This window comes from Chrysoperla carnea, chromosome 2 (genome assembly GCF_905475395.1).
Source record: "Chrysoperla carnea chromosome 2, inChrCarn1.1, whole genome shotgun sequence".
In the NCBI taxonomy this organism is placed as follows: Eukaryota; Metazoa; Arthropoda; class Insecta; order Neuroptera; family Chrysopidae; genus Chrysoperla; species Chrysoperla carnea.
The window spans coordinates 44,316,994-44,332,223 of record NC_058338.1 but is presented as its reverse complement, the minus strand read 5'-3'; the positions used below and the strand labels follow the sequence as shown (position 1 = coordinate 44,332,223).

Here is a 15,230-nt window from a genome sequence, read left to right as displayed (position 1 = left end):
CACAGTCTACAGATGGTATTTCCACAATTAACTCCGTCAATTGTTTGTTTTCACTTGTTTTAACTAGTAAACGTACAAGAAAGTCGTTAACGAAAATAGAATCCTTAAAATATTTTCGAAAGGAATACACCGCTTTATATCGTGTATAAATGCATTAATTTATGTAATCTATCAATAATTGTCTCTTTGTCATTGCCAAAGTAGCAATTATAAAATATGTAAAACAAATTAAATACCTATTCAATGCATTTTTTTATTGTTATTTTGTACCTTGGAATATAGAGAAGGGTAAAGTACATATTTTAATATGAATCTCCCACCGATCAAAATTGTTTTTTCATCAATTTTCTGACTGTTTGTAATTTGCCGACAACAGAAAATATATAAAATAACAAAAATTTGAATTAAGATAATTAGTTTTAATTTAAAACTGATTTTAGTTTTTAAGTTTTAGTTCTAATAGTTTTTGTTTTTTATTTTATATTTTTGATTAATTTGTCTTACTTAATAATCAACAATGAATTCGTTATTGATCCTAATAATCCAAACGATTGTTCAATGTTGTCTTGCGTATATTAATTGTGAGTACCGAGGTTTTTCAGTTACTTCTTAATATTTTTATATGAGATTGTGAAAAATATCGAATCTAGAATTCAACATTTAAAGCAATAATGTGTTCTTTTTAATATATTTTGTGGATTTTTATGAAAAACAATGGTAAACCTTTCCGAATGAAACCTAACATACAAGTAGCGTTTCAATACAACGAGAGTTGATCGTGTGTTCGAAATATTTTTTGCTGACAACCAAAAGAGACAGTGTCTATGACTTTTCAGACACTTAGAAAAGTCATGGACAGCAGAAAATTAGTAATTTTCCGATGTGACGCACCCATACCATATTACCTAAGCCTAATTTTATTGTTTAATTTTAATAAAAAAGGAATTTTTATGTTAATAATAAACAAAATTGCAGAAAATAAAATATAAAAATTGATCTGCGCACGATTAGATAAGAAAATGGTTTTCTGTGAAACTTTTCAAACCGCCGCCAAAATGTTCTTCGGATCGTTTTGATTAAAAGCTGTCTCGGCCACAAAATTTTTTAATGTGTAGTTTTCGAGCTACGGGTGATCGGAGCTACACATATGTTATATTATAGTTATAGTATATAACTACCGTGTGTGATTTATTGTCTGTGTGTGTGTGTTTGTGTATAGTTGTATTATATGTGTAGCTTAATCGCACGTAGTTCAAAAACTACTAATTAAAAATTTTTGTGGCGATGAGAGCTTTTGATCAGAACGATCCAAAAAAACATTTTGGCGGTGGTTTGAAGAAGCTTCAGAGAAAGCCATTTTCCTATCTAATTGTACTGGTTCCTTTGGTAGTTTGATGCTCGGTATAGCGTTATCCGGACTTCAGGAGATCTTTGAACAAAATTAACCGTAGTCAAAAACTTAGGGGCAGGTAAAGCTTACATAAACTAAATAAACTAAGAAACACTACCAAAAGGTACTTCTTAAACTTTAACATTTATTCAAATCACAATTTTTGAGCCCAATTTGGAATGGTACGTGCGTTAATGCCTTAAAAACCGTTAAAAAAACATTATATTACAATACAAAATACATTTTCTCTCTTTTGGAAGTTGACACCCTTAAAATTTCCTAGACGGAAATAAAAAATACAAACTTTTTAGCCTTCTCGCTTAATTTTGAAGCGTTGTGTTAACTTAATGCTTTTGCATTATTGTCTATTGTCTAGCTGAATTTGTTATGCCTATAGCAAGAAATTGAGTTATGCCTATATATATCTATATTCGACGTTCTTTCGTGCAAATCAAAACCAGGAAGAAGAAAGTGATTATTTAAATAAAATGTTAATTATTTATAATAAAATTTTATTCATAAAAATTAAAAAATATTTGAAAATTAATTGCCTTTAGAAACTAAACATAGAATATTGGGGTTAGTAAAAAAAAAAAAAAAAAAAAAAAAAAGTAATAATAATCACTTCCTCACAAAGCAAAAAGAGTGGCATATCAAACCGTGCCTAGGACGGCATCAAGCCTAAATCCGCCAATGAGCATTTTTCCTAACATAGAAAAATTACACGTCAATATAACCATTTGCGTGTGACAAAAGCAAATTTAACGCAAGCAATGGACAATTAATTGAAAAAGCGAAAAAAAGTATTGATCCCGCATGAGTAAAAATTATTTATTAATTACAATTAATAATTGTTCTTAATAATTATATAAATAATTTCCAATGTGAGAATATAGTTTGCTCCTCCTCCAGAATCGAAAAGCCTGATATGCCCTTTTGTAAAAATGTGGCATCTCTTTATGTAATAAGAAATTGCAAATTGTATATCTTTTTAAGTGTCAGACATCGACTGTGGTAAATCAGTTGTAAATAGAGGAGCTCGAATTGTTGGCGGAAGTGCAACAATACCTGGCCAATTTCCATGGATGGTATCAATCACTCGACATGGTGGACATTTCTGTGGAGGTAGTATTATTAATAAACATTGGATTGTAACAGCTGCACATTGCATTTGCAGGTCAGTAATTTTTAGATTAGTATACCCAAATTTTTCTCATTTTTCGAAAATTATCATTGTAAGGCTTTATTGATTCATCAATTTATTTGCTTTTTCAGTGGTACAGGTGACTTTATGGTGCCAAAACAATTAAAGGTTACTATCGCTCAATATGATCTGCGAGAGAAAAATTCTGGCATATCATATCAAATGGATGTAAAAAATATTGTTGTGCATCCAGAGTACACATGCAATCGTGTCAAAAATGATATTGCAATGATTCAAATAAAAACAAGTATTAATTGGTCCAATAATGTTCAACCAGCATGTTTAGCAAATTCAGTTTATGATTCAAGTTACAGCAAATACGAAGGATCTGATGCAACAGTCATTGGTTGGGGCTGGTTAAATGAAAATACTAGTAAGTTATAATTACGCCAAATTTTACAACAAAAACAAGTGAAAACAAACAATTGACTGAGTTAATTGTTGAAATACCATGTATAGACAGTGTTGATTACTCAATCACATTACACATACATACTTGCCACACATATATAATTGATATCCTCATATAATACATACTATAAAATTTGCGCTCTCACGGGTAAACAGTAATGTTTACGAAAAAATATTTCAAACAAAAGTTGTTTATTTTTTTATAAAGAACATTTTTTACATTTAAACTTTTGTTCTATCTCTAACGGTTTACAAGATGGCTCTTATGGACCCAAGAACCAATTGACCTATGTTGCTCATTTACGAACTTGACCTCACCTATTACGTCCGTAAACGAGTACGCGATAAAAATTTCAGCTTGATGTCACTTTTCGTTTTTGAGTTATCGTGATGAGAGACGGACAGACAGACAGACAACCGGAAATGGACTAATTACACTTGGTATATTTCATATACATGGTATAATAATGGGGGTTTTATTTTCATTTATCTGGCATCCGTCTGATAATCGAAGGAGAATGCTAAAGGGTTATTATGGAAACAAATTCTTAGAGGATAAACTGTCGTAAATTTAAATTTCTGTAATCTTGCTTATTACACAAATTTTCATTTGACTAATATTAATTCAGAAATTCTCAAAGCTACAAACGATAGGGGATCGAACTAACTCTTTTATCACTTCAGATGAAGAATTCTCACTTCACGAATAGAAAAGTGAAGTTTTTGTTTTTTTAATATTTACTAGTATGCAGGATATGAACATTTGAAATTCCTAATTAAACAAAGAGGAAGATACCCATTAGTGTCGTCATACGTGGGTATCGCGCCATAGATATTACATATAAAACTTAATTATGCTAAAAGGCAATGGGCAACCTTTGAATGCAATATTTGATAGCTAATAACTTCTTCGTTTTTAATCAATTTGAATTTCTCCTCCAAATTTTGTCAAGGTATCAAGTCTAGTTTTACATTTATATGGGTAATATGGCCAATTCGACATCAGGATTATCCCCTATTCACAAAGCTAAATTTTCTTCATTGTACATCGGATCTAAAAGCCGCAAAATAACTTTTTCGTTGGAAATTCGATGTAGAATTGCAAATATTCATTTGCCCGTAGTTACCGGGGTCCTCTTGTATAAACAGTATGGTTGGAATTAAAATTGATTTTTAAACAAATTATTTCTCCCAAAATCCCAATACAATATTTATTAACCGTATTTAATACTTTTACAAAACCTTACAAACCTTTTCTAACACTTTTTTAGCTGTGGGAAGAGCTGATATTTTACAACGCGTTAATGTTAAAGTGTTTGAAAATTTGAAATGTAATAATTGGTATCAATCAAATGGAAAAAAAACCATAATACGAGATAGTCAAATGTGTGCTGGCGTTGAACATGGAGGCAAAGACTCTTGTTGGGTAAAACAATCATACAGAAACATACATTATTCAGTTTTAAATTGAATGAATAATTTAAATTACATTGAATTGTATTTAAATTAATTTGAATAAATTAATTTCAGGCTGATAGTGGTGGCCCTTTAATGATTCGTACAGAAGGAAAGAAGATGGTAATAGGAATTGTATCCACAGGTATTGGATGTGCTAGACCACGTTTACCAGGATTATATACCAGAGTTTCAGATTATATTCCTTGGATTCAAAAAGTTATTTCATAATGCTGAACTATTTTGCATACATTAGCCAATGAGAACAATTTCCTCCATATCCTAATAAAATCTAGTCATATTTATAAATGCTGTAAACCAAAGTTGTTAAAATAAATATTATTTATTATTACTTGGGTTTTTATTAAACATTTTCACAAAGAATTGAATGGTTAGCCGTTAGCTGCATATATTAAGAGCTTAAAAGCATAAGCAGTCTTAAACCTTTAAAAAAACTGCAGAGGTCTATGAAATGACTAGGCTATTCGAATAGTGACCTATGTCGATTTTTTTATTATTCTTCTCGATTTAACTTTTTTTTCGAATTTCACTTTTTTTAAGTTGAAAAAATCCTATATACAAATTTATGTATCAAGTAGGTTTTGTCAGCAAAGAATGCATGGGCGTGTAGGAAGCGATTATATGCACATGAGAGTTTTCCGTTAGATGTAGTCATGAAGATGATTAAATCTATGATTTATTCGATTGTTTCATTTCGAGCACAAGTGTGGGGAACAGGCAAAATTGAAAACAGTGTACGTGTGTTTGTGTGTGGTATTTTTAAAGAAATGCTAGGTATTGGTAAATCAGCCCCTAATGACGCAACTTTAATCCAACTTGGTGAAATGACTATTAACGTATATATTATGCAGCAATGCATAATGTACTATGTTCGATTAAAGGAAGCAGAAGGGAAGCATTTGCAAAAGCAATGTATGAAAGTTATTATTGACGAGAAATTGAATGAGTGGGTACGAATGTACGATATTGATATGTCATTGATTAATAATGATGTGGGATATTGAACTATATATAGAAACATAGTGGAACAAACTCATACGTTTCGAGGAGAATCAAGTGTTGGATGGAAAGTGTGTTGGTGTGTGTGTGTTGATGCACAAAGGTTAGAGCTTTTACCTGAAACCAAACCAAAATTTCTAAAACAAAGACCTGTACCGTATGCCATAAAACACAAGGTAGATAGTGTAATTGACCGGCTGGAACATGAAGGGATTTTGGAGCCTATTGAATATAGTGATTTTGGATCGCCTATTGTTCCAGTGATGAAGCGAAATGGTCAAGTAAGGACCTGCGGGGACTACAAATTAGCCCTCAACCCGTGTTTGAAAATGGATCCGTATCCATTACCAAGAATTGAGGATTTATTCCAGAAATTGGGAAGAAATCAAGTTTGGGCAAAAATGGATTTAAGCCATGCTTACCAACAGTGTGAGCTGGATCTACAGTCGCGCAAACTGGTAGCCATTACCACACAGAAGGGTTTATTTCAGTATACTCGTATGCCCTACGGTATTTGCGTTGGTCCATCCAAATTTCAAAAATTGATTGACAATGTGTTGGTAGGAGCAGAGGGAACGGTAGCCCTACTTGATGATGTTGTGGTCGGCGCACCAGATTTTGAGACACTAAGAAAACGAGTTATCGAAATTCTTGAAAGATTCAAGAAGGCTGGATTAACACTTTCTGCAAAAAAATGCGAATTTGGAAAAACATCTATTGAATATTTGGGATTCAGAATTGACGCTTTGGGGTTACATTCGACTGATGATAAAATAAAATCTATAGTAATGGCACCAAATCCAAAAAATGTTAAAGAACTGCAAGCGTTTTTGGGATTTGTGAATTATCTGGCAAGATTTTTAACAAACACTGTCATCGACCCTTCACCCTCTATATCAGCTTCTTAAGAAAAGCGTACGATGGAATTGGGAAATCAGTTGTCAAAACGCGTTTGAGCAAATTAAGAAGATAGTCAAGGAAAATCGCTCATTAGCACACTATAATCCAGATTTGCCTATTAAGTTAACCGTCGATGGTTCAGACCAAGGACTGGGAGCCATAATATCACAAGTATATCCAAATGGAGAAGAAAAGCCATTGGCTTTTGCAAGCAGAACCTTGACTACTGCCGAAGAAAAATATAGTCAACTACATAAGGAGGGGGCTGCTTTGGTGTTCGGGGTAAAAAAGTTTCATTTATATTTATTTGGAAGAAAGTGAACATTAGCTAATGATAATCGGCCATTGTTATCAATTTGTGGACCAAAAAGGGGAGTGCCAACTTGCGCAGCAAACCGTTTGCAACGTGGGGCTCTACTTCTAGCAAATTATAATTATGATGTTGAATGGGTTCAGTCAAATAAAAACAGGGCAGATTGGTTGTCGAGAGCACCACTGAAAACTAGCCAGGGAATAGAAGAAGGTTTGGATCCATCACTGTTTTACGTGTTTGAAGAAAACAAAGACCTACCGTTACGATATAAAGACATATTAGCGGAAACAAAGAAAGATGATGTCCTGAAGAAGATATCAACTTATTTGAAAATAGGTTGGCCTCATACTGTCACAGAATAACTTCTACCGTTTGCTCGCCGGCGTGATGAGCTCCATGAAGAGGAAGGGGTAGTTCTATGGGGAAATCGAGTAATTGTGCCGATGAAATTTCGTGCTTTAGTACTTCAAGAATTACATGAAACTCATATGGGCATAGTAAAAAGCAAGGCACTAGTAAGGTCATATGTATGGTGGCCAAAAATCGACGCAGACATCGAAGAAACTATCAAGCATTGCATACCCTGCAATTCAGTTAAAGACAATCCCCAGAAAGCTTCTTTAATTCCATGGGAATGGTCGACAAAACCATGGCAAAGGCTTCACTTGGATTATTTGGGACCAGTTTCAGGTCGGTATTACAGTCACTCAAAATGGTTGGAAGCTTTTCCAACAAAATCAATGTCGACGGAAGTGACAATACAAATTTTACGACAAGTTTTTGCCAGATTTGGGCTCCCAGAGGTGCTTGTGTCAGATAATTACTCGGCATTTGAATCAGAAAATTTTCAACGTTTCATTAAAAGAAATGGAATTGAACACAAGAGTGGAGCACCATATTATCCAGCCTCAAACGGAGCAGCAGAAAATAGCGTGAAAACAATCAAACGGTTGTTGAAAACTGCATTAATGGAATCTACGAGTTCGGACCTCAACAAAGCGCTAAACAGTTTTCTGTTACAGTATAGAAATATTCCGTATGCTACTTCAAATGTGTCACCAGCACAAGCTCTACTTGGTCGAAATTTGAGAACAAGATTGGATCTCCTCCGTCCTATGCCGTCGAAAACGAGCACTAGAGTGGAAGAGAAACAAAAACAGCAAATTAGCAGTCATGCTGGGAAGACACCGTCACAAGAAAAATTTCAGAAGGGAGGAAAGAAATGGGTGGAAGGAAAAATTATTAAATGTTTGGGTCCTAGGAGACGAAGGGTTTACATTCCGGAAATCGGAAAAACTTGGATACGTCACCTAGACCAACTCAGAGTAGCTGCACAAGAGTCTAATTCATCTGTAGATAAAATGGATGCTCCGAATAGACTGAGAGAATCCCCAAAGAAGACCACAATAAATGATACTGAAACGACTACGTGTTCGAAGACCCGGTCCGAACCAGTACAGCAAATTCCAGAGGAATTGAACCAGGAACCAGCAAAAGACCAATCTCCAATTGCGGTGGAAATTAAGGAGCTACCCAAACGCAATCGCACTGTTCCTCGCCGGTTAATTGAAGAAATGTAAAAAACTAGTTACCAAGAAATCAGTCAAAGATTCTGGTAATAATTTAAGTGTGTTAAAGGTTAAGTTGATTAGAAGGGGAAAAATATGTGGGATATTGAACTATACATAGAAACATAGTGGAACAAACTCATACGTTTCGAGGAGAATCAAGTGTTGGATGGAAAGTGTGTTGGTAGGAGTAGCCATCGCAACATAATAAATAAAAATTGAATTGTGAAATGAATAAGTAGATTCATTTACCAAATTCTACAAATGAAATCGTCACATATAACACGAAAAAAAATCACATTAAAGCATGCCCTCTAAACTCATTTCGAAAACAAATTCTGGAGTCTGTTAAGTTAAAGCCCTCTCTGGATATAATTAAACTGTATTGAGCATTTTGAATACGGAGCACCTTATTTAACAGTTGCTGGTTGAGAGGTGAGGAGAGTATTTGCCAATTTTCGACTTGGAAGGTATGTTTGGGAGAATAAAATCAGGGTGAATGGTGAAAGAGTGTTTGTGCTGTGTCATGGCATCGAATCGGGGCATCATTTATTAATGTATTGCCAGGGCACAGATGAGAATATGAGGGTAAGCATACGTGATTCTGGGTTGAAGAATCCGGATCAAATACTAAATGTGAGGAAACAGGAGGATGTGATAATTGTAGGACGATATATCAATGACATATTAAAAAGAAGAAAAGACCGACTGGTATAAGTGTTTGATATTTTTTTTCTTTTTTCTATTTTTATTATTACGATTTTTTTCTCTTTTTCTTTACCTTTCTTGTTATTTTTTAATATTATGTAATATTATTGTTTAGAGTACTATTTCTTTATATATTTTTATTTGTACATTTCTTTTTTGTTTTTTTATTTTTTTCTCCAAGAGTTAATTTTTGTTTTTTTTCCTGTTCAGTTTGTTATTGTTACACACTATAATGTAATTTGATTAGCTCTACGAGCATGTCAATAAAGATTCTCATATATATATGAGAACATAAATTTGAAAAAAATAAATTTATTCTGGTAAAAAATTTGGATCTAAATAATTGTAATACTGTGTTTCACTACTTTCACCAAAGCTACTTGGAAAATAATCTTCATCATAAATATTATTCGATGGTTCCTCTTTAATTTTCACATCTCCTTCATCAACAGCATTTTCTACAGTAGTGTTTGTTGAATTATTACTTAAACTATTAGCGATCAAGAAATTTCGTTGATTTAATTCATCTTTATTACTAAGCATATCGTTAGTCAATTGTGTTTTAGCATATCTTATGGGCGTTATGCGATGAAAAAATGAGTGTGGTTTATCGGAATCCATTTGACTTACAACACATTCACTACAAAAATTGACTGATGTACAATCTTCACATTGCCATCGAGTTCCAACTATTGGAATTTCACTACAAAAGTTACATTTAAAATTAGTGTGAACACAATATGAAACACCACGTTCTTTATCAGCTTTAACTTTTCGTAATAAATCGATTTTACGGTTTAATTCATATTTAGATGAACTAATTTGAGAATCATCCGAATCGTTATTGATTTGATAAGTCTCAGTTTTTATTGGGAACGATGAAGATACATTATTTGAATAAGCTTGTGAACTAGGTCCTGGAACATCGTCATCAAATTCAGTCATATGAACAGGTACCTCATTATTTGGAAAGAATGTTGAGGGTCGATACAAAAATCGATTGAAGCGCTGATGTTTGTGATTCATGCCTGTAACAAAAGTAAAAAATTAACATACAGAAAAAATTCTAAGCATTAATTTATTTTTAATTTAAAAAATGGTCATTCCCGAATTTAAATAAAAGTAAAACTTTGACTCAAAACTTTTATCAAAAATTCTATATTTTTTAAAAAATCTGTAGATTTCTAAATCTTATCGAAATCGTTAAAAATATCATTTTTGATTTTTTACTGCTTTCAAATCTTTTTCAAAAGAACAAAAGAACTTTTTCAAATGGTCATTATTTTCCAAAAATTTCACCAAAAAGCTCATTCCAAAAATCTGCTCTTATTACACACCAGTCGAACTTACAGTAGCTCATTTTCTGAAGTCATGCTAGATACATTTCATTTTGTCTGTATGTAATATTTTTAAACCAGAACCCTTTCTCAGTTACCAAATTATTGGGCAGTTAGAATTTTTTGCACGGAGAACTATTTTTGTGCAGCTCGCACAAATAATTGTTACTTTTATATCGTTTCATTATATTACTACTTTGAGTTTTCACACAATGATTTTATCATTTATGTTATATAATATTGCCTATATCGATAAGTAATTAATTCCACCATTTAAAATACAGGCAAAATTATTGCATTAATCATACAAAAATTATGTGAAAACAAATAGTCAAATGTCTTATACTCCTTTGTCAAATGGAGGCACGTGGAAGTGTGCTGGGCCCATAGCCCGTAGGTCCGTTGACCAAACGCTCTGGTAAATACTTGTTTTATCGAGGAATATTGTCATACTAATACTATCCACGTAAATAAAAAGTAGGCTATAATATTTCAACAATTTTGCATACCACATTACAAAACCCTGTAACATTCCAGCAATATTATGTGATTTATGGAAAATAATAAATAATTGCGTAATATTGAATAAAATTGCAGAAATTATTACAGCAAAATACAACATCTATAAATATCGAAACTACAATATTCTTTGCATTTGAAGACCAAACTTTAACATACCTTTCTTATCAATTGTTTTCGGTATCCGTCCAGGTATTGGTAAACCAGCTTTATGTAATTTAATAAAGTACTTTTGAACACGGCTACAAACTTGTTTTGTCGAACGATTTCCTAATGCTTTTGCAATCTTCGCAAAACGCCTCATTTCTACCGGTTCCGGTGGATAAGTTACCAATAATTCTTCTAATCGTTTTTGTTCTTCAATTGTCCACAATCGATTATGTGATTCAGTTTTCTTTTCATCATTAATTTGATTAACAATTTCATTCATATTCTCAGTTTTCTTTTCAGTTTTCACACTATCAACAGGTAATTGAAAATCACTTGGTAAATATTTTGAATACTTAAGCCAATCAATTTTTGGTATTTCAGCAATAATTTGTCGATTTGGTATATTCAAATTTATTCCATTTTTTAAATTTTTTAGCAAACTTTCCGGATCATCTAATATATTCTTTTCGATAAGTTTTAATGTATCGATATCTCGTATAGCTTGAGTCCGTTGTGCTTCCAAAATTGATATACATTTTATTAATTTATGGTAATCTTTATTATTTTTTAATGCTAAATGTTCTGATTCAAAATAAAACTCACTAGTATCGTCGTCATTCATAATTTAAGTTATGTTATGTATTAAATCTTATTTAACTATAGGAGACAGCACTTAATTAACTGAAATAACTAAGAAAAGATTTTTAAAACTGCGTTATTTAAACTTTTCATTACAAAAGCACTTTTTGCAAGTCGATAACATCTATCTTTGTAAAGAAACCACATGTTAGTTGACATTTTTCGCATGTAGGGAATAGAATAATATAACCTAACGATATAGGGTAAGTTCAGCCTATCGTCAAAAAAGATGAACTTTTTAATACCGTCGATATGTTATGTTTTTTGTTATCATATTTTTTTCCCAACTAAATATATGGATCAAAATTAGGATTCCTTGGTTACTACCTAGATTATCCTCACATGACTTAAGGTCACAAGCCGTACAGCGATATATTCTCTGACTATGACTTCTATGAATATTGAGTATTTATTCAAATCACTTAAAAATTTTCAAATATCTGCTGTCGACAGTTTATGTACCCTGCATAGATAAAATTGGTACCCTATATTGTAATTTAGAGACATATATCTCAAGAAGGACTGCCAGTAGAGTCAACTTATTTTATACCGCTCGGTCACTGAAATTATACAGAATCAAATCTCATTATACAATCGCATACGGAAATCTCATTATACACATTATACGGATACGGAATCTCATTATACAATCGCATACAATCGCATACGGTATCATCGCATACGGATTCGTAATCTACGTAAAAAATGCTTGAAAATGTTTTTTTTCTTGATGTTCTAAGATGATTTTTAAGAAAAAGTGCTTAAACTGAACTTTTACCTACAAGGCGACAAAATTGTTGAAAAAACAGTTCCAGTAGCAAGTGGCGCTGCGTTAAAAAGTCACTTTTACTTTTACTTGGAATGCTAACGAATATTACTCAGAGAACGCCAATTTCGATTAGTATAGTCATGGAGGTTAGAGAGAAGGAGAACGAGCGCTGTTGGAAATAGTGTCCCAGAAATACGGACAAAATAAGTGAGGCGCTGCGATCGCTAAGTTGTCTCAATAAAAGCGGGCTGGTGTTAAATTTGTACATTATGCAACTAACTTCACCTACTTATACTCTTAAGCAGCTAACTTCGCAGATACTACTTACCGACGAATTTTCAGGGACAGGCGCGCTAATGTTTTAGCGCGTAGCGATCGTTCTCCTTCTCTTTAACCTCCATGAGTATAGTTTTCGAAAGAGCGATATCTCGTTATCTCAAATAATCGGTATTTTAACTCTCACAAAATTTACTTTACGTTTGAATTTTTTTTGTATCCAATTATACGAGGCAATCTGTTATACAAATTGGATACATAAAATAACCATATTATACACTTTTTGTATCCGACTATACAATTTGGCAGCAAATCAAAAATCGATATCATAATAACTGATGAGTGAAGATTAAAGTCATTAATGATAAAGTTCGAATAGTCTCTATTTTCAAAGTATTAAACATGGAGGTTATAAAGAAGGGTATTAAATTTATCCATCGCACTCATATATTTTATGAATGTACCCCAAAATAATCTCTACGTACATACATAACCGTATATTTATAAACATTATTGAACAACGAATGCCGAATAAATAAGCCATTGAGTGTCAAAATAAAATATTTTATAAATTTTTAAATTATTGGAAAATGTCTGGAAAAGGTAAATAAAAAAATATGCCAAATTATAATTTTATATTAATACATGATGTATTAATTTTACGGCTGAATAGGTTACGGTGGAAGAAATTCTCACCATCGTCGATATGGTGGACATCGCAATGTGGATAAATCGAAATCGATTGTTGTTGGTGATAAAAGTCGCGAAGTAATGGAAAGTATTAATGAAAATTCACCAGTAATTCAAATGTTTAAACAATATTCAGCTGAATTGGATGCAAAACATGATCGTTACGAGCGAATTGTTAAAACTAGCCGTGATATTACAATCGAAAGTAAACGAATTATATTTCTTTTACACAATGTCGACAGGGATAGCAAAAAAGATAGTATTCTAAAGGAAGCTGAACAACGATTATCAACGTTAGTGAATGCTTTTTTTAAAGTAATTGCATTTGAGTTGGAGAAACAAGATCCGTATCAATTTTCCCGTGCTTATTCAGCCGGTCTACAGGAATATATTGAAGCATTAACTTTTTTTCAATATTTAAGCAACAAAACAATCGAAGACTTTGCTGCCATTCAAAAAACTTTGAAATATATGGTAACAGATCTCGATAAAAAATTGAAATCATCTGAAGATTCTCCACCTAATGATAGTCCACGCAATGAACGTGAAATATGTACTTTATTACCACCATCTGAATATATTCTAGGTTTAGCTGATTTGACTGGTGAATTAATGCGTAAATGTATAAATAATTTAAGTTCGGGAAATGTAGAGGGCTGTTTTCAAACATGTGATTTCGTACGAAATATTTATAAGGGCTTCTTAGGTATTAGTAATGCACACAATTCTAAAGAAATTGGTAGAAAATGTTATATTTTAAAACAAAGTTTAACTAAAATGGAATTAGTTTGTTATAATATTGTAGTACGAGGTAGTGAGATACCCCAACACATGCTGGCCACAGTTGTTACACAAACTTCAGATCCTGATAGTACTGAGGACGAAGGATATTATTAACTCTAAATTTTTTGCTTATTTATGATTTCTTATGATTATTATATTCTATTTATTTTCACATGAGATATGTAATTTGTTTATTATTTTGAATAAATTTTTTTTTAAGTTATAATAATTAATTATTTTAATTTTTATTCAGAATTGATAACAATTTTTCTCAATCATTAGTTTAGACAACGTTTAGACGCAACATGACAACTCGGGGGATTAAACCAATTCCGAACTGGCAAGTTTTTTCATAGCGCTTACCAGGAATTAAAAACTGACGTTTACAAAAAATGTTGAATTCTAAGAGAAAATAGTGATCTAAACTTTTAAAAGGATTTTCGAGGTCAGTTTGAACACGTTGTAGGTCAATATGATCTTTATAAGACACTTAGAGATACCAAATCATTATGGCAAATATATACGTGCTCTGATTCTATTTTTTTGTTTTTCCAAATTTTTTTCTTCGATCTTCCAAAATACTAATTGTAAACTGAATCTAGTACTTAAATATTTTAATACAAAATTTCGTGCTCTAAGAAATATTTTCTTTATTTAAAATTTTCAAGTTGACATGTGGTGAGTAATTCATTGAGCGTGGAATTATTATTCTAGAATCCTCCCCTTAATCCACAGCCGATGTGAATTTTGTAGTCCAAATTATAAAACGCACTGAACTTGAATATTTGACATGTAGGTATCACGCTTTTATTATGAATTTTTTATGCACAGAGTTTAGTTTATATCGCTTGGGAAATGGGGGTTTCTTAATTATACAGATGAACTACTCAGTCAGATGTTCAGCTTCAGACTACAACACACTTTTGCAACTTATTTCATATAACATCTATAATATCTCTTTCTTAGATGCATTGCTCGAACGCATGTAGCCTGTCATACTCGTGGTCTAGATTTCTATGCGAAGATGTTAAGTAAACACATTGTATATTGGCGGAATATTATTCGAAATGTTCCGGAATATGTATCTATAGTCCATTG

The 15,230-nt window shown here is 32.3% G+C and overlaps 4 protein-coding genes across 4 annotated transcripts; 3 read left to right on the top strand and 1 right to left on the bottom strand.

The window, feature by feature from the left end:
* The first annotated feature begins 447 nt into the window (after positions 1 to 447).
* On the top strand, positions 448 to 4,812 carry LOC123292222 (trypsin-1-like). The gene is made up of 5 exons (XM_044872789.1): positions 448 to 581; positions 2,387 to 2,567; positions 2,666 to 2,967; positions 4,277 to 4,431; positions 4,536 to 4,812. The coding sequence occupies exons 1-5, from the start codon at positions 518 to 520 to the stop codon at positions 4,689 to 4,691; spliced, it is 858 nt and encodes a 285-aa protein (XP_044728724.1). The 5' UTR covers positions 448 to 517; the 3' UTR covers positions 4,692 to 4,812.
* A 2,324-nt stretch (positions 4,813 to 7,136) lies between these two features.
* LOC123292717 (uncharacterized protein K02A2.6-like) lies at positions 7,137 to 8,273 on the top strand. The gene has a single exon (XM_044873431.1). It carries the CDS (start codon positions 7,137 to 7,139, stop codon positions 8,271 to 8,273), a length of 1,137 nt encoding a protein of 378 aa, XP_044729366.1.
* An 853-nt stretch (positions 8,274 to 9,126) lies between these two features.
* LOC123292447 (ZZ-type zinc finger-containing protein 3) lies at positions 9,127 to 11,733 on the bottom strand. The gene is made up of 2 exons (XM_044873113.1): positions 10,985 to 11,733; positions 9,127 to 9,997 (listed from the first exon to the last, which is right to left on the bottom strand). The coding sequence occupies exons 1-2, from the start codon at positions 11,595 to 11,597 to the stop codon at positions 9,282 to 9,284; spliced, it is 1,329 nt and encodes a 442-aa protein (XP_044729048.1). The 5' UTR covers positions 11,598 to 11,733; the 3' UTR covers positions 9,127 to 9,281.
* Positions 11,734 to 13,151: 1,418 nt separating this feature from the next.
* LOC123293324 (translin-associated protein X) lies at positions 13,152 to 14,289 on the top strand. Its single transcript, XM_044874101.1, has 2 exons — positions 13,152 to 13,262; positions 13,333 to 14,289. Exons 1-2 carry the CDS (start codon positions 13,250 to 13,252, stop codon positions 14,244 to 14,246), a joined length of 927 nt encoding a protein of 308 aa, XP_044730036.1. The 5' UTR covers positions 13,152 to 13,249; the 3' UTR covers positions 14,247 to 14,289.
* Positions 14,290 to 15,230: the final 941 nt, after the last annotated feature.